Genomic DNA, 18,413 nt, shown 5'->3' with positions numbered 1-18,413 from the left:
CCCTTGCTGAGGAATTCCGCCTGCAGAGACGTGCCTACTGTTGTTTGGGCCTTCTGAGAGACTGCGAGTTGCTGGGAGCTGGAAGCGCGACGCAACGAGGAGAAGCGCGTCATCGCTGAAGAAGCGTGCCGCAGCTGCTCGCCGTCACATCATCAATGAAGCGTGTCACATCACTGGAGAAGCGTGTCGCCGCCGCAGAGGTCACCGTCACATCACCGGAGAAGCGTGTCGCAGGGCCTGTCGCGGCTCAGAAGTTACAGAGTTCGCCGCACGGCCGTCGGGCTTGCACGCATCACATCCAACTTTGTCGCATCGTATCAAGATGCCATTTTGTCGCATCGCACCGGATCGTCGCATCGAGGCGCCATCTTGTCGCATCGCTCCGGATCACAGTAAGAAACCGATGCATCACCTCCTCTCCGGTAAGGAACCGATGTATCACATCTCCTGCGCTGCAGTAAGGAACCAACGCATCACCTCCCCCGAAGCAAGGAATCGACGCATCACCTTCCCTGCGACCCTTTTGTTTGGATTGCGTGATGCATCCAAGGTAGTTTGAGAGTAAAGTGTTGCATTTACCATCTACATTAAACTAAGCTATTTCTACCATTTTAAAGTCTATTTTTGATTACAGTATTGTGGATTTTTGTCATTTGGTCTTGTGTTAAGTCTAGTAAAGACTACTTATTTATCTAAACTGGTGTGGCGTCCACTTGTAGTGTTCTCACGGTATTGCTGTATGTGTTCACAAATGCTTTACACACTGTCTCTGGGATAAGCCTGTCTGCTCGTGCCAAGCTACCAAGGGGGTGAGCAGGGGTTATTTTAGAAGTGTAGCCCCTTACCCTGACTAGAAGCAAGGGTCCCTTTTTGGACAAAGGTACCTACCTCTGCCAACTAGAGACCCCCAATTCTAAAACACACCATGAGTACAGTATTGCTTGACATAAAGTGCTCATCAAGACCCAAAGGCGGGGCAGGGGCATATTGAGATGGTTTACTTTTATTCCTGGTAAGAAGCATTTACTATAGTTTTCATTGCAGAGCATGTCAATGTAACAGATCTATGCTGAAAAAGAAGTTACTTTCCTGTAACACAGTTCTTGGAGGTTGGTATCCGTTTTAGAATCTCATTCAATTGGCCGAATTCCTCACGAGGCAAAGCTGAAGAAAAAGAGCTTCTCTGTGGATAAAGTAGCACTAAAAATAGCGGTACCTGTCTGGCAAGATCCTGGTGTTCTGGTCAAGAACATCAAGATCTGATCATAGAAAATCCTTTCCCTCAGCTGATACCCGCAGGGTGCTGTAGAAAGGTTTAGTTACTATTCCCTAGCAACCACAGTGACAAAGATAGAACTGGCCATCAGACTTGGGCCTTGCCCCGGCTCCTAAATTAGTGGTAAAAAACCTTGGAGTTCGTCTGGACCAACCCCTCTCCATGACAGAACAAACCTCAGCTATCCCAGGTTCCTACTTTTATATGCTGCGGTTGCTGAGAAGGGTATTTCCCTTATTACCGCTCTCCCCAAGAAAAACTGTTATCCTGGCACAAGTCATTAGCCGTCTGGACTATGGTAACTCACTCTTGGCCTCCATAAACAAGAAGCTGCTCTCCAAACTTAAGGTAGTTCAGAACATCGCCACTCGCCTCGTCTGTAACCTCCCTCTGGGCTCGGCAACTGCCCCTCTTCTTCAGTCCCTACATTGGTTACCAGTGAGAAACAGAATTATTTTCAAGATGTATTACTTAACCCATAACGCCCTCCATAGACAGGGCCCACATATCTGGCATCTAAACTTGTGCCTTACTCCCTCCCAGACTTCTAAGATCTCATGACAAGGCCTTGCTTAATGTCCCTAGGGTCAAAAAGGACAGGTCAGGCTTCGGATCATTCTCCTTCCTTGCCCCTCACCTCTGGAACAAATTGCCATTCCAACTATACACCTGTGAAAATCATGCCCATTTCAGGAAAGCGCTAAAGACCTACTTATTTTAAGAATGTTTTTTTTTACCTGCTGTCCGTCATCTGGCACCGCACCGAGATACGGATGATTCAAGCGCGTAATAAATTAAAATAACATAGCAAAACAGAAGTAGCCAGTATCAAGGCATGGGTAACCTGTAATTAACTTTTGTGTTTTTTGTTCTATCTTTCTCTGTCCAGCAGTGTACTTCTGTGTTAGTGGTGTATCTCGCCATAACGGTACACGTGTATTGATCTGTCTCTGCCTGTAGCCAGGAATGTAATTATTTTATTCTGTCTTTCACTACAGATTGTTCAAGCGTATGAGGATTCTGACTGTGACAGCACAGAACTGGACCACTCCATCTGCGGGGACCTCTACAGATCACCAGCTGTGCCCGATTTGTGATGTAGTCGACAGGAATACTGGACATTGTACATAAATGAAATATTTATATAAATATATATATAAATAACATGGTATGTCTATAGACCTTTGCCATGCCTCCAGCTCATGCAGTGACTTCAGCCATCATTCAGCCGGGAGGCAGCGCGGGACGATCTCTTGGCACGGGGACTGGGTGGAGGCCATGGCTTGGGCACCAGTGCAGGTGCTGATAGGCGGGAGAGTTAATCCATGACGTGGGACAGGTGCTACCTCCATCATGTCGCTGCATGCTCCCCTTCATCTCCTCGGATGCTTGCATAGGCCTTGTAGGAGGAGATCTTCCACCACTGTTGTAGTTCCCCGTCTGCTTCTCCATCTGCCAACCTCACTTGAGGTGGTACCAGGTGGCAGGCGCTCCATCTGACCACCCGTTGCCTTCAGGAAGGAAAAAAGCAGCCCTGGACCCTCTTGGCTTTAATATTCTAACCTGGCGTTGGCTGCTCTGGTGCTTCTTATCATAGACACACTATGCACGGGTGGTGTGGTGGCTACGGCTGGAATTGTATAATGGTGCACATCATCTCCAGTTTCACGGTGCACACGCGGGGTGCTCAGGGTGTGTGCAAAGGATGCATCTGCATAGGCTGTGAGCTCAAAGACTCAGGATGTTCATATACTCAGGGTGGTTGGATAAGAGGTCAAGGAGTGTACATAGCATACTAAAGTGCAACACAAGTGTGCAAAGGTACGTAAAGTACAGGAGAGGTGCTCATTTCCAGTCTTCATACCACGGATCAGTACAGTATGTGTACAAAGTAACTAATGTTCAGTGTATATTACTAGGGATCAGTAAGTGTCCAAAGGCATTTGAGGGCTGCATGTGTGCACTCCGATTGCTTGGGCACATGGTGTGTGCCTGACACGCTTCCACCTAGAGTTCATGCTCTGCAGGTGCCATCGCAAACACTTCATGTACTCCAGCCCAAAGTACTTTCACGCATCATAGTTGCAGTAGCATTCCAAAGTATGGGGCAGCCCGTTCACAACAGTCTGGAAAAGTACTATTGATGGCAGGATGGTTCACCAGGAGTTCGATATTATCCGTTCCTTGCAAAAAGAAACTTGTGGGAAGGCGTTTCTAAATATGCAGGCGTAGCAAGACTCACTAATCAGGAAAACATGAAAAATTGTACGTTTAAACTGAAGCATGAAATCCCAGCCATGCGTTTACATATTTCCTGTTTTATCTCACCTCTGCATTTGTTCAGTAGATTGGAAGAAACAGTCTTTTTAGCAGAGATCAAGGCGCTCACTGATTCACCAAACACCCCCATGGCTCACACTGCTGGTGTGTTAAGTGTATATGCGTAAGCAACAGTATGAGGAAAAATATAGAATGCTGAGGATGGGCTGTGTCCATACAGTGATCCAGTGAGCTAGAAGATCAGGAAATGCCCAAAGATGCTCCAAGTTTCATACAGTGGTCTAGTGCACGAGGAAGCAAAGAAATGCCTGAGATGGCCCTTATTCTATGAGCCATTCAGTGAATTATAAGGGATGAAACTGTAGGGTGGGTCATTTCAATTCCTTCTGGATAACAAATAGAAATACCATGGATTGTTCTTCAACTCATGAAGTAACAAATATGGACTTCAATGAATACTTTTGTTGATCAAAAAATCATGGTGTTCATACAATGTGGTATGTTACACTGTGCAAATACCACGAGGTGAAAGGTAATTGGTGACCACTTGTATTCAAATTCATCCCAACTTTGTGTTGGTTTGTAAGTCTGCAGATCACACTCCTACATCCCCAAAAGCGCACTATACAGCAGATGCCTTTAACTTCCACGGATCCATCTCAGTGTGAGTCAGTTCTCCCAAAGTACGCTTCTGGCGTCTTGAGGGCAGTGTCCACCCTCCTACTTATGTAGGATGAAAGGATATGCCATGTGGAATAAAGATCGCTAGAGCCCCCTCTCACATACTCCTGCTGCATGTACTCTGCATTGCCTGGGTGCCTTTAGGTGTGCAACTGTGCCCTTGGAAATGTTCCATTGCATTGAATTAGAAAGTGGTCCCTGTCCCATAGCTGAAGTGGACCCAGGGGGTCATGCTATGTAGTCGTGGCCTTGTTCATTGGAAAAACAGAGAGGGATGCTCTTTTTCCTTAGTGCACAACAACCCTTTCAGTTCTGGCTGCCTAGCAGAGCACTTAAAGCATGGAACTATCAACTGAAAGACCTGACTGGCAGCTGCCACTGGGTCTTCCTTTGCGAGTTCAAAATGATGGCCCTTTTCGCACATGACGTCTGCAGTGTAGCATTTGTGGATTTGCGACTCGCTGAAACTAATCCCCCATCCGTTGCACGTACTATACCACTTCCTCCTGCCACTAGCCTTGGTCTTTGATTTCCACTTATCACCTTTGCGTCTTCCGCTAGTCCTGAGCACTCATGATCCTTTTAAACTTTACTAGTGGAGCCATTGAAGAGCTGCATGTTGAGTCCCTCCTGCCACCTCACCTCCTGCAAAGGCTCCTTGTACAGTTGTCCAGCCCAACTACTTACTGAGCCATGTTTCTTCCAAGATGCATGGGCCCCTGATAACTATTCTTCCACCAAGGGGTTTGGAATGGGCAGCACTGCTGCAGCATGCATTCTGTATGTAGGTTTACGCCATCCGTCTGGGGGCCTGGAAGGGGGTGCACACCTGATGCATGCATTTCTAACTAGGTGCTCTCCCTTTGTCAAGGGGCTGCAATTGTAATCCCAGCAGTGCCTCCAATTTTGTCTTCAAACGTTGAACATTGAGCCCATTCACAGCAAAGTGGCACAGCCTTCGTCCTTCCTTTAGACAAGGTTTGCAGGCATCTTCTCAAACGTGGGGACCACCACCATAGAGGTTGGGGTTCTACCTGGGTGAATGTGCGCCAAGGGCTCCAGCAATACAGGCTGGTGGAGCCTTAGTGAACGGAAGGTGGTAGAAGCTTAAAGAAAGTCGACCAGCCTGAGACCTATGAGGGATTCTCCTTTCAATCACAGGTGCTATATATTAAGTGAAACATCAAGACAAGAAGATTGACTTATGTACACGCCCTCTAGTGGTCCATACAAAATGTCGGCTTTAAGTAAGGGCACCTGGTATTTCTGGCACTAAGTCTTTGTCCTGGTATGAGGGCCTACATTGAACCGAAGAACATAAAGCAGTCATGCCCAACAATTGGAGGGGCTTGATTAAAATGCACCGCAGAATCTCAAAGGCAAAATTCATAAATTATAGCTCTGTCAAACCCCCCCAAAAATTGTTAGGGTCTTTTCTTCAAGTCATCGCGCATCAGTTGACATCCAAAGCAAATGGTTGAAAATTCACAAGTGTTTGGGGGTAAACACAGGTACCCAAGGCCCTCCTTCTCAGGACAAAGATCTAGATCTTGGGTTCACCTGACGGGGTGGAAGAGGGTGCTGCGCCGCTAGTTCTGAAAGCTGTATCTCCGTCCCCCTTATTAGCTGTGATGCCCTACAGACACAGGCCTTTGTCTCCTGGCGTCCAGGAGAGCGGACGCCACTGGTCCGATGGCAGAAGATGGACAATGTATGTAGTCCTTATACTTTTGAACAAGAACAACACAAAATAATTGTAACACTGCTAGTTGAGGAAAAAAAAAACACTGATAATTTAAATTAAAATAATTTTGTACTTATGAGTGTCTGGCTTTCTTTTCTGTGTGTGTGCATAACCCCTCTCTTTAAGGGCTCTCTCTAGCATCAAAAAGTGAGCCGAGTGCAGCACTGGATGCCATGTAAGAGGACACAAGGCAATTACTGCTTTTCTGCTTAGTTGCCAATTATCACTTGATCGGGTTCCGATGTATGGGAAATTATGTTCAGATCATATTGTTTTAAGGGGGAAGCAAAGGAAAAATGATTATCAGAACATGCTCTGGGAATGTACAGTCTATACAATTGCTTAAATAATGACTTGACGATTTGGAACATGGACTCCAAAGGAAGAAATTGCTCAGGGAGTTATGGCCTACTAGCTGGAGTTCGGGGAAATATTTTATGCAGCATTTAGTACCTCATGTTCTCTTTGGAATCAGTTAATCTCTTCAACCCCCTTTAACTCAGAGGGAACTATGTGATATATATATAATGTGTTAAAACAGAATTGTGTTCAGGTTACCTAGTCCAACGTTTATAGAGTAAAATTCCATCTATTTTCCACACAATTCCCGCTCCCCACTCACCTCAGGGGTTTACACGTCAACATTGGCTCTCTACACACAAGCAAATCAAAAATTTGGACCATTTCTATCGTCCATGAAGGCTTCCTCCACTACAGAGTTCAGCTCTCGATTCCTTTAAGCCTTCCCCGCACAAACTCTTTCCAAGTGACTGCATATACTTTAGAAAAGCAACAGAGGATGCATAATGCCGATATCGGCAACCCACTCCCCCCCACTTAGCAGAAATTTGACATGCTGCTCAAATAATCAGTCCACACAAATTTTGTTGGAAAACAGTTTTGCTGCAGGTTTATTTCATACAAGAAGTATGCCAACGTGGTGGGTTAACTTAGGGGCGATCCAAGGCCAGGCAGCGGTGACTAACCTAATCTGCCCTGCCCGCCTGATGAGCCAAACTGCACCCTGGGCAACCCAATCGGTGCACCTATTTATGTAAGGATTATCTCCCTTACATACCATGGACCACCAGTCCATAACTTTAATCACGCCTTTTAGAGGTGAAGCGTAGCAAGGACAGACCCTGGTTGTTCAGGCTTACATCCGCCCGAAGGACTAGCGGTGCACCGATGTTTTCATCCAGGGTCCTGCCGTAAAGACTCCTGGGGTTTGGCTTAAGGCACCACTCTGTGCTCCTGAAAGGGTACCCATTTGTACCTATCAGCCTCCGGATCGCCCTGTAAATCCACCTGCAACACAAATTCATACATTAATAAGTTCAATTCCAATTCGTTTTGCCCACCAGCACGCAGGTTAAGCGGTTGGGAGGATGACAGTGTGTCCAGCGAGGCACAAAGAGGCTGGGCAATGGGTGGGGGCAGGTATAAGCACCAGTCCCCAACCCACTGCGCACCAGAAATTATGCAACAGAGGCGCTGGACATAGGTGGGACTCCTGTAGGGAAGGGGGTCCCGGCAGCTGGTCAGCAGGGATGTGCCTAAGGGGGCCGCTCTCTTACAGGGCACACCGCGTGCGCTTCGGGAAGCCATATAGTGCTGATATCGGCAACCCCCCCTCTTAGCAGTAATTGGTCGAGCTGCACAAATAATCAGTCCACACAAATTTTGTTGGGAAATAGTTTTGCTGCAGGTTTATTTCATACAAGAAGTATGCCAATGTGGTGGGTTAACTTACGGGCGATCCAACGGCAGACAGTGGTGACTAACCTAATCTGCCCTGCCCACCTGATGAACCAAACTGCACCGTGGCCAACCCAGTTGGCGCACCCATTTATGTGGGGATTATCCCCTTACGTACCATAGACCACCAGTACATAACTTTGCTCATGCCTTTTAGGGGCGGAGCGTTGCAAGGCCAGCCCCCGGATGCTCAGGCTTACAACCGCCCGAAGGACTAGCGGGGCACCGACGTTTTCATCCAGGGTCCTGCCGTAAAAACTCCTAGGGTTTGGCATAAGGCACCACTCTGTGCTCCTGAAAGGGTATCCCTTTTTACCAATCAGCCTTCGTATTGCCCTGTAACTCCCCCAAAGCCCGGGGCCACTGTTATATCCGGGGCCCCCCCACCATGGCATGCTCCATAACCACCTGCAACCTGTTGTTAGTCCTTTTATCTCCTTATCTACCTCTGACAGGTGAACCCCGCCCCTATCGAAGTACCATGTGTGTTACCCAAAAGAGGTTACACCTAATTTATCCAGCCCTTCTTATTTTATATTGAATTTGAGTTGAACCATACCCTTCTGCTTGGTGGGCTTTTCCTTGGCTTTATTTTCCTTTCTGTCGGAAAGTGATGGCCTCCCTGGGAGGGGGATCTACTGTTCTTTTCTTTAACCACAGCTGTATTACCCTTCACTTTATTGCAGGCCCCATATCCTCCTGCAACCTGAAGTTACCATCTTTCTAGTTAGACCACTTCCCTATCTACCACTGATAGGTGTGCCCTATCCCTGTCTGGGTACCGTGTGGTGTTTGCTCCAAAGAGGCCACGCCTAATTTACCAAGCCCTTCTATTGAATTTGAGCTGAACCAAGCCCTCCTGCTTGGTGGGCTTGTACATGGCTTTATTTACCCTTTTGCATGAATGATCGATGGCCCACCCAGAAGTTGGGAAGTACTGTTTTCTTCTTTGACCACAGCCTTATTTACCCTGCAAGTTATTGTTTGGGGCCAACAAATACCCTTATCTCTACCCACTGACCTCCAGTTGTATTGGAGTGCAGTGCCTACAGGAGATAGGACCCCAAGAGCATTAAAAACTACTGCTCTCTTTGAAACCAGTCCTGTGTGATATAATCCGTTGTGCCCTGTGTGCAAGGATATGCATTTACATTAGGGAGTGGATAAAGCCACGTTCACCCACCCGAGTCCCAAATTTGAGAGTACAAACTGATAACTAACTGCTGCCCGAGCAGTGAATTATGGACCCCCTGGAGAGGGTCATTAGGCGAGGACAGTGTGGAGTCTTGTGACTGATGATACTCCCTGCCTGAACTAGCACCTTGGCATGGCCCTCTCATCCATCTGAAATGTATGATGATCATCGAATTTAAGCTTTGTCATGCCTCCCTAGGACAACCGGTTAACCTCCCACCTAACCAAGAGAAAGGTGATATAATCACAGATGGGTGGGTCCTGGGGTCCCCAAAGGGTACTCCAAATGATCTGCTACATCTCATGCCCTTCTTGCCTGCACCACCCTGTTGTGGTGGTGAAGTTGGGGGACCTACAGAAATCCTACCTGCCCTTCCTGGTGAACGCTGTGGGTGCTGCTGGCCTCATTTCCTCCCGCCGCCGCTCTGTTGATGACGCGGCCGCTGTGAGGAGGAAACTATAGTCCCCAGAATCCCCAGCTCCGGAGAGCGGAACAGCTGACGATAATCAGGCGCACGGAGGCGCTATAAAAGCAAGCATACCTCCCGCGTCGCGGGACAGCGCGCGGGTAGCCGGGCAAAGGGTGGGCCGTCTGAGGCCGTCAGAGGACGAAGGAGGTCGGGCCGGGCCACCCCCCTTGATGTGGTCAGACACTGTATATCTGAAAACAACAGTATTGTGCTATCCTTTGTATACGCGGTCCATATGCACTGTTGATTATTTATGATACTATTGTAATACATGTGCTAACCAGGAGAAAGGAGGGCTGTTCACAATATATCCAATTATGGTGAGACGTGGGGCCAAGGCATCAGCCGATCTAGCTTGCAACACTATTGATACCTATTTAGTTAAAGCGGTCAGTGCTCTTACCCAGGAAATAGACCGCACAGAAAAAAGACTGTCCATGGGTACAAGCGCATTACCCTTAATTTACCAAGGTAATCAAAGTAATCCAAGTAGTAATATCGAAGTACCCATAGCCTCGAGTATCACCGAAGGTGACTATATTAATGACAGCATTCCCTTGAATATCTCAAACTCCCCCAGACTGTTCGCTACAGAAATCAGCCCCTTTTCAGTAACATCACCACCGGGAAATAAAAGGGGGGCACGAAAAAAAACTACGGGGCCGGGTATTGGGCCTAAGAAAAGGGGGAAAAAAAACCCTACTACTGAGAACAAGGTCACTACACGCACAAGGGCCATTCAAAGTCCTACGGAAACTTTTAACCCAGAGGCAATTTTTGACAAATTTGCTGAACTTCTTAGGCCATTATTTGACAAAGTGGACAATTTGGCCAGAGAGGTTGACAAATTAAGAGGAGCTATTGATTGGGAGGTGTGATTCACAAAAAACCGGAGTAGAAGTACCTACTATATCATTGGGTATTGTTGAAAGTAATGTAGGTGCCCCCAATATGACTAAAGGCAAGACCCCCATAAGACAGCCACGAGGGGACTCACCTATTAGCCCCCTTCTATCTGCGGAAGGGAATCTAATAGAAAGAGTTAATCAGAGAGGACAACCTAATGGAAAAATTGCTCCCTCGGACCAAGCATGTATGGGGAAGGAAGTCTATACGACCTCAATAAATGCTAGAAAGTTGCCACCTTGCATTAATCTGCCCCCAGAATGCAGTCCATATGTAGCTGTGCTTGTGAACATCCCCAGGCTAAGAGACGGGCAAGTTGAGAATAATGAGACATTGAAGAATAAAACGCTTCACTGGTTGGCCAATATATGTAGCTTCCCTATGGAAGGGGCCAGTCATATCATATTAGCGCAAAGAGTAAGTTGGGTAGGCCCCCTCAGAATTTTTTTTGAGGGGGATTGTGTTGTAATAAATTTTAAAACCTGCTCCTGGGCTAAAAATACTCTTAATAATGCACCGTTACCCTCTGCATGGGAATGTAACACCACTCTCTTACCTTTAGGCTATTTTTATAGGCACCTTTTGGAACCTAGCTACCCAATGTATCCTAATCTTGCAAGTATGGCAAGACCTTGCTACTATTTTTCTATTCCCACACATAATAGATATACAGCCCTCGAATCCTTGGAGGACAATGATTGACATATTTTTCCTAAAGGTTGTGTTCACGATAGTAACTCTTTTACTCCTATTATAAATGAAGCATCTAGTGTAATTCTTATAACTAACGAGGTACCCAGTGTTGAAAAGGGTGTGACGAGCTGTGGTAATCAGGATACTCGCCATATATTTAATACAATAGAAGCCGCTCAATCACCCATTGACCCTGAACTACTTATAATGGAAGTTGGCAGTGCAACTTACGATCTTAAGTCCATTTGTACCACATCCATGGGAAATGTGGAAGATCCTCTTAATTTAGTAATTTCTGAAGACGTGGTAAACGGTTGCATAACTGCTAGCCCCGTTCTGGTCTTAGGTCTTAGCGTAGTCACCTGGAATATTGCAGGCATAAATAGGAAATTGGACACCCCCTTTTGGAAAGATTTTATTAACACAGGGTACAACATAATATGCCTCCAAGAAACATGGAGAGAGGAGCCTATTTTTATTGAGGGTTATACCTCATACTGCTTGAATGCAGTTAACTCAATCACTGGTAGGGCAAAGGGTGGGCTCCTACTGCTAATATCGACTAAACTCAACTCTTGTAAAATTAGAAGTTGTATTTCAGTGGACGTCCACTCTCGGGTGCTATGTCTTGAGTTCGACAAAGGCAAAAATTTAGTTTTGATTAACTATTATAACAATATCTTTACTGCAGAGCGAGGTAAAATCTTGACCCCACTGGATAAGGAATTAGAGAGGGCATTGGAGCTTTTAGGTAATCAGTCGGTCATTTTATGGGTGGGCGATTTTAACATAAGCCCTTGCCTTTTCGCCATGAGTGACTTGTGTGGGTTAAGAAGGGAGTGCGGAAATAAACACGATGTTGATTACTTACACTTTCCGCATTGTGCCTATGGCTTGGCATTAAACAATATGATAGCTAAGTACGACTTGGATTTGTTAAGTTGCACGAAAAACAGAGGAAATACTAATTGCCCTACTTTTACAGGAAGAAATGCTAACACCTATATTGATCACATTTTGCTTTCTAACAATATCGCTTACTCCAACTTATGAGTTAAGGAGCAAGCATTAAGCGACCACAATAGTATTTCTATTTTATTGCACTATTGGGGTAATCAATTAAGAAATGACAGTGATTGTATTAACTCTGTTGAAGCTACAAGACCAAATGGAATGAGGATTAGGTGGTCTAGGATTGTTCCACATAAATTACTGGAGGAATTGCTGGTAAAATGCAGTAAGGAAATAGGGTATTGCCTTGGCGAGGAAGTTGATTCGTATAACATATTGAATAATGTACTTACGATCAATGAAATGATTGATAGTTTATTGACCAAGAATCATAAGGGGAGAAAAGAAATTAATATAGGCTGGTTCGATAAAAGTTGCACTCGTGCTTTGCATGATCTAAAAACTGCTCTGAGTAACAAACCTCGCAATCCCATTAATATTAAAAGTTGTAGAGTTAATTATAAACTTTCCCTTGCTAAGAGGAAAAGAGAACTCCAAGAAGAGGCCTGGGATGACCTCAACTTAGCTGCAGTTACAAAAAATAGCAAACTGTACTGGGACACTATAAATAGCTCATTTTTAAAAAACGACAGAGTGCCAGAGATATCTTCACATGTAGATTGTAATTCGTGGATCGAACACTTTTTAAATATTTTTAACCCTGGAGGGATTGTTTTAGATTTATCATTGGATAAGGATCTTTCTTGGCCCAGGCTACCGTTAGATATAAGCCTTGATGAGGTTTATGAGGGATTAAACAACAGTAAAGGAGGCAAAGCTCCCGGCCCAGATGGGGTTCCGCTGGATTTATATAAATCCGAACTGCATTTGTGGGCCCCTGTTTTAACTAGATTTTTTAATGCAACTGCGGAGGGTCAGTTACCTATTTCATGGGGCCAGTCCATAATTATCCCTCTCTTTAAAAAAGGCTCTAAGTCTGAGGCAAGTAATTACCGCCCCATCTCTTTATTGGATTCCTCTATTAAAATTTTGAGCAGAATAATGTTAAAAAGACTTGAACTATGGGCCAAAGACAAATCAATTTTATCAAAGGCGCAATATGGTTTTAGGAAAGGTCTGGGTACGTTGGAGCAGTGTGTTAATCTTGACCTCCTGGTCAACAAATATACTGTTGCCAAGGAAGGGAGTCTGTTCCTCTGCTTCGCTGACCTGAGCAGCGCTTTTGATCTTGTGGATCATGAAATCCTTTGGGACATCTTGTTAGAACTTGATGCCCCAAAGGAATGTGTATATTTTTTGGCAAGGCTCTACTCACGATTATCCTGCAAGGTCCGTTATGGACCCCAGGGGGAATGTACACCTTTTTTCAAAGTTGCGAGAGGTATCCGACAGGGTTGTGTACTTGCACCGTTTTTATTTTCATTATTTATTAATCAAATTGACTCAATTCTATGTAAGCTACCCTCGGATGCCCCTATTATAGACGGGAGCGCTACTCCAATTTTATTGTACGCCGATGACGCCGTACTTTTATCAAGAACACAGGTCGGACTGCAACGCCTTATTGACAGATTTGTGTTGTTTATTAATGATAGGAAACTGGTGGTAAATAAGTCCAAGACTTTCGTAATGGCTTGTGGTAGGAAAGCTAAATTATCCACCACTACTTTCTATATTGACAAAGCCAAGATTCAAATGGTTAAATGGTTTTGTTACTTAGGTATAACATTTTCAGGAGATGGGAAATGGATACACGAGGACGAAAATGTCAGAATGAAGATGAGTAGAAACACTAATAGCATTTTTAGATTTGTCGCTAAACTGGGCCAAAGGAGGATAAAAGAAATTATGGCAATTTACAACGCCAGGTGTATTTCATCGGCATTATATGGAGCGGGTGTGTGGGGTCACCATTGCGTGAATGCATTACAGAATGATGAAAATAAGTTTTTTTAAAAATTATTATGCGTCCCCCGCCTCAGCATCGACCCTGCTAATTCATAACGAAGTCGGTATAGACCATGTTGCGGATTTGGCTGCCCTACGTCCACTATTACTTTGGCGCTCCATTTGGTCCAAAAACGAAACAATCTTTACACAATTGATTATTAAAGATTGTTTGAGGCTTGATAATCTATCACGTATACCCTGGCTGAACTATATTTATTATTGGTTTAATCTTCTATTTGATTGTAATATCCTTCAGAACCCTGAGGCCTCCGCGTTGATACCCAAGAAAGACTTAAAATTGAAGTTTCTCTCATACAAGAACGCAACCAGAGAGAAGCAGTCTAGTAATTTAAAAACTACTGTATTCTATAATGATTTGAATCTGAGAATTGGTTTCCAAGCCTACCTTACTTTTGTTACTCGTAATTCTCATCGATTTGTTTTAACTTGTCTACGGCTTGGGATTGTCCATCATTTAGTTTCATTCCCACATATGAAAATTAGATCTGATATTATGTGCCCTTGCGATAACGTTTCGAAACAAAGCTGTTGCCATTTTTTATTGTTTTGTAAATTTTATAGTCATTTTAGGAAGTTTTATCTTAAACCTATTTTTTTTAAATATAATGTTCGGTCCACAAATTCAGCATTGAAGTTATTAACATCTCTGGAAAGCCCTGATATCTGTTTTACAACCGCATCCTACGTGTTAAAATGTGTTTTTATAAGGAAATCTTTAATGTGTCCTGTGTAGTTTTAATTGCTCTGCGTACTTTTGCACATTTATTATGTACTGTTAGTAACCTGACCCATGTAAGCTCCCATTGATCTGCATATTTTATCATGTACTGTTGGTAATTCTTATATGTATCCTATACCTTGAGTACTTTTTGGATGCATTTTGCACTTTAATATTTCCTCTTTTGCGTTTTTGCACTGTTAATGCACATTTGTCACTTTATGCAAAATTTGCACCGTACTTTTAAAGCCATTTTTGATTGGTATTGAAAATGGTTAAATATATATATAAATACTGTGTGCATTTTGAAGATAGCATTTTCTTATGCTATGTAATTTCATTTTATCGTTTTTTTTTATTATTTGTTTTGCTTGTATGGTTGTATCTCACCAACCGAATAAAGCTTTTTGAATTGAATTGCCTGCACCACCCATCAGTCTGACTGCAATGTTCAGATGCTGTGTCGCCAAGCTGGTGACCCCACCAAGCATATATGGCCAATAGCCAGCTTTTGCTGCAGGTATCCCAGGTGCCACAAAGGGTGCCAATGCTTTTGGATTGTGAGGACATGGAGTAAATTATATCAGCATATTTACCTTCACCTTCAAGATAGGAGTGCAGTATGTGCTCTGGAATTGTCAGCAGTTGTGCTCCAAACCCATATGTCTTGACACTATTGGAGCCACGGCACACTTTCTGGCATAACAAACTAACGCAAGTCACCTGGCTGAATGGCCGCTGAGAGATTGTGATCTGATCCCCATACTCTCATGTTTACCCAGTGCACATCTATAGGACTGGGTTCCACTCTATTTACACAGATTCCTGCAATTTACCCTTCTGCCCCTGTATGGGTGAATACAACGCCTGTAACATTGCGAATCCCACCGCCCTAGCATCATTGTGCGAACCGGTGGGCGTCTGTACTCTTAGGTTCTACTTAATTATGTGGCCTTATAGCCTGTAAGCCCCTCCCCTTCTGACTGCAATCTATAACTGCTGTGTCCCCTGCTGACTGTCACCACCCTGGGGCAAGTCATCCGGCTCTATACTTCTGCTAATGGGTACCATAATGCAGACTGGATGGAAAAGCTTAGGGATGGTGGACAGGAGACCAATATGTACAGATACCTGCCCTTTCTTGGATAATGGGAATGCCCAATGTGTTTTAAAATGTGTGACCATTTGTGCTCTAACCCAGTGTTTGCCCAGCTTGGGAACCACAGCAACATGTTAAATAACAAACTTGCACAACCCGCCTGGCTGCAAGGGCGATAAGGCAAGTGAAATTTAGCTTAACTGAAGCAACCACTACACTGGTTTACGTAGTGCACATTTTCAGCTGAAATTACTGGACGTTTTCAGACAGTTTTATAGCTAAAACTACGGGGAATGACTTAATAGTGTGAAATTTGGTTTCAGTGAATGTTTGTCCCTTGAGCATCTGCCAGATATGAACCGAGCAAAATTTAGCTAGCTGAAGCGACCTGTAACATGCACTAGTGTACAGGGTGCACATTTCTGCTGGGTGACCAGATATTTGCACAGTCAGATATATTGGTAAACTCTGGGGAACACTTAATAGTCTCAAGTCTGGTTCCAGTGAATGTTTTTCTGTTGTGCAACTGTGTAGGAGAGTAGGATCTGCACTTATGTTGCCCCCACTTTTTTTCTGATGTTAACACTGGTTTCTGGCTGGGTCCCTGCTAATCAGGGCCCCAGTCTCTCTGTTCTCTCTAAACAACTTGGAGTGCATATTAGATACACTAGTGATTGGATACTGTGGTACCTTAGGAGCCCCTAGTATATGGTACCTTAAGTACCAAGGGCATAGGTACTTCACATGCCTGCCAGGGGCTGAAGCATGTATTATGCCACCCCTGGGAGGCAGACTAAATCTGACACCACAGGCCTACTACTGCAGCCTGGGTGAGGTAGTGTTAGCACTCCTCACTGAGGTATAGGTTCCTATATCGCACCCTACTCACACATATAAACCTATCAGTCACCCCTAAGGCATCAATCCTGAGGGCAGGGTGCTTGGTTTACAATGTGAGGGGATGCCTCTGCATGAGCAGGACCCCTCTGCAGCTGGCAGGGCCTATTCCCTGTGGCTGTTTGTGGATGCGGTTAAACCATATACTCTTAAGTGCATTATAACCTCCCGGTAAATGCTAACTTTGGAATGACTGCATCAAAACATGTCGTGTTTGGTGTCAAACAACTTGGAATCATACTCCCACACCAGTAACTGGTGTGGGAGTATGATCCCACCCTTCTAGAGGGGACGACATGTACCTACTGTGGTAACACAGTAGAAATCTGAAAGAGCCCTGGCATCACAAAATGGATGCCACCAGCACAGACACTGGGATGCCCTCCTGCTGCTGACTGAAACTCGCAGTGGAGGAGGCCCAACAATAGGCATCCAGTCACATGGAGGTGTCGCCACCTTCCAGACATGATTTAGTGTATTGGGGCTGGGTGGGTGCACTCCTAGAGTGCTTTGAAGTCCTGCACTGGGGGAGCAGTAGGCTCCTCTGTGCATATGCCAGCTCAAACCGGTTCAGGGGCTACCTGTCCCTGCTCTGGCGCGAAACTGGACAAAGGGAAGTGGGTGTAACCACCCCCTACCCTGACCCTCCCAGAGGAGTGGTCATAGAGCTAGTCCCTCCCTGTCTTTTAGTATAAGATAGGGAACCCTTGCCATTCCAAGTTAGATATCCCTGGACGACACTTTACAAGAAGAATCCTGGTCCTTCGACGTTCCACTACCTTTGGAAGACGGAAGAATCTCCCTTGGAGTCAAGGAGTGACTCCCCTGCTTGGCAGGCACCAAAACTTTGAATCAACGGTCGCAAACTTTCCTGCTGGAGCCCAAAGTCCCTGCAGCCCCGGAAGTGGATTTCCTGACTTCTCGACGGCCATTGTGAGTCCCCAGCAGAGCGAGTGACGAGGAACAGCAATATCTGGGTACCATGCACTATTGTCCAGTGCAATCCCTTCACGACGTTCAACGAACTTGTGCTTTGGACCATTTATGGCCCAAGGCTCCAGCAGGTTGTGCGACGAAAATCAGAGGCCTACCCCGTCCCGAGTGACCGTGGGCTCCTGTGAAGCATTTCCTCATGAGGTGTCTTCGCGATCCCTTGCTCGTTGGCTTGTTGGTCCCCTAAAGACTTCCTTATCGAACCAAAGGGCTCCCCTGGTTGCTCTAGGCCTACCCTCACTTACCCTCGCTGGGTGAGTCCCTCAGACCTTGCTGGTCTGCACCATTGACTTAAATCACTTTTCACGAGACTTGCTGTTGCCAAGGCTTGTTGGCTCCAAGCCGGTTGCCGACACCGCAGTCAGCTGCAGACGTCGTGGGACACTGCGAATCCAGCTGCTGGTCATCATCGATCCCTCCTGGTCCTCGTGAGCGAAGAGTCAAAACACCCTTGATCGCCTGAAATCACCTGACATCCGTGGGCATCCTTCTTCCTGGCCCCGGGTCACTGGCAAGTGACTGTGAACACTGTCCCTTCTGCTTTCAGGTCATCTTCATCCTGAATGCCACCGGACACTTCTTCAGTCTTCGCAAGCAGCAAATCTTCTTTGGCTTCCATAGAAAACAGCGACACGACCCGACACCAAAAGACACCTATATACCTGGCTTCCCTGGGTGAGGTAACTTGTGCACTCCAGTGCCCTAGTGTGTGTTGGCCCTCGAATTACTTACCTTGTAAGTGGCTTGCTTGTAGACTTCCT

General features: G+C 45.4%; 1 protein-coding gene across 3 annotated transcripts in view; it reads left to right on the top strand.

Moving 5' to 3' along the window:
- The window catches only part of MAP3K12 (mitogen-activated protein kinase kinase kinase 12), a 351,073-nt gene extending 345,016 nt beyond the window's left edge, over positions 1 to 6,057 (top strand). For all 3 annotated transcript variants that reach the window (XM_085654690.1, XM_085654688.1, XM_085654689.1), the window contains exon 14: positions 2,275 to 6,057. In XM_085654690.1, the coding sequence (XP_085510816.1) occupies positions 2,275 to 2,373 (99 nt within the window). In that variant the 3' untranslated portion in view covers positions 2,374 to 6,057. The remainder of the gene's footprint in view (positions 1 to 2,274) is intronic.
- The last annotated feature ends 12,356 nt before the right edge of the window (positions 6,058 to 18,413 follow it).

The sequence above is a fragment of the Triturus cristatus genome, chromosome 4_1, assembly GCF_964204655.1.
Source record: "Triturus cristatus chromosome 4_1, aTriCri1.1, whole genome shotgun sequence".
NCBI classification, from domain to species: domain Eukaryota; kingdom Metazoa; phylum Chordata; class Amphibia; order Caudata; family Salamandridae; genus Triturus; species Triturus cristatus.
Note: the sequence above shows the minus strand (reverse complement) of the source record. Positions and strands in the feature narration are given on the sequence as shown.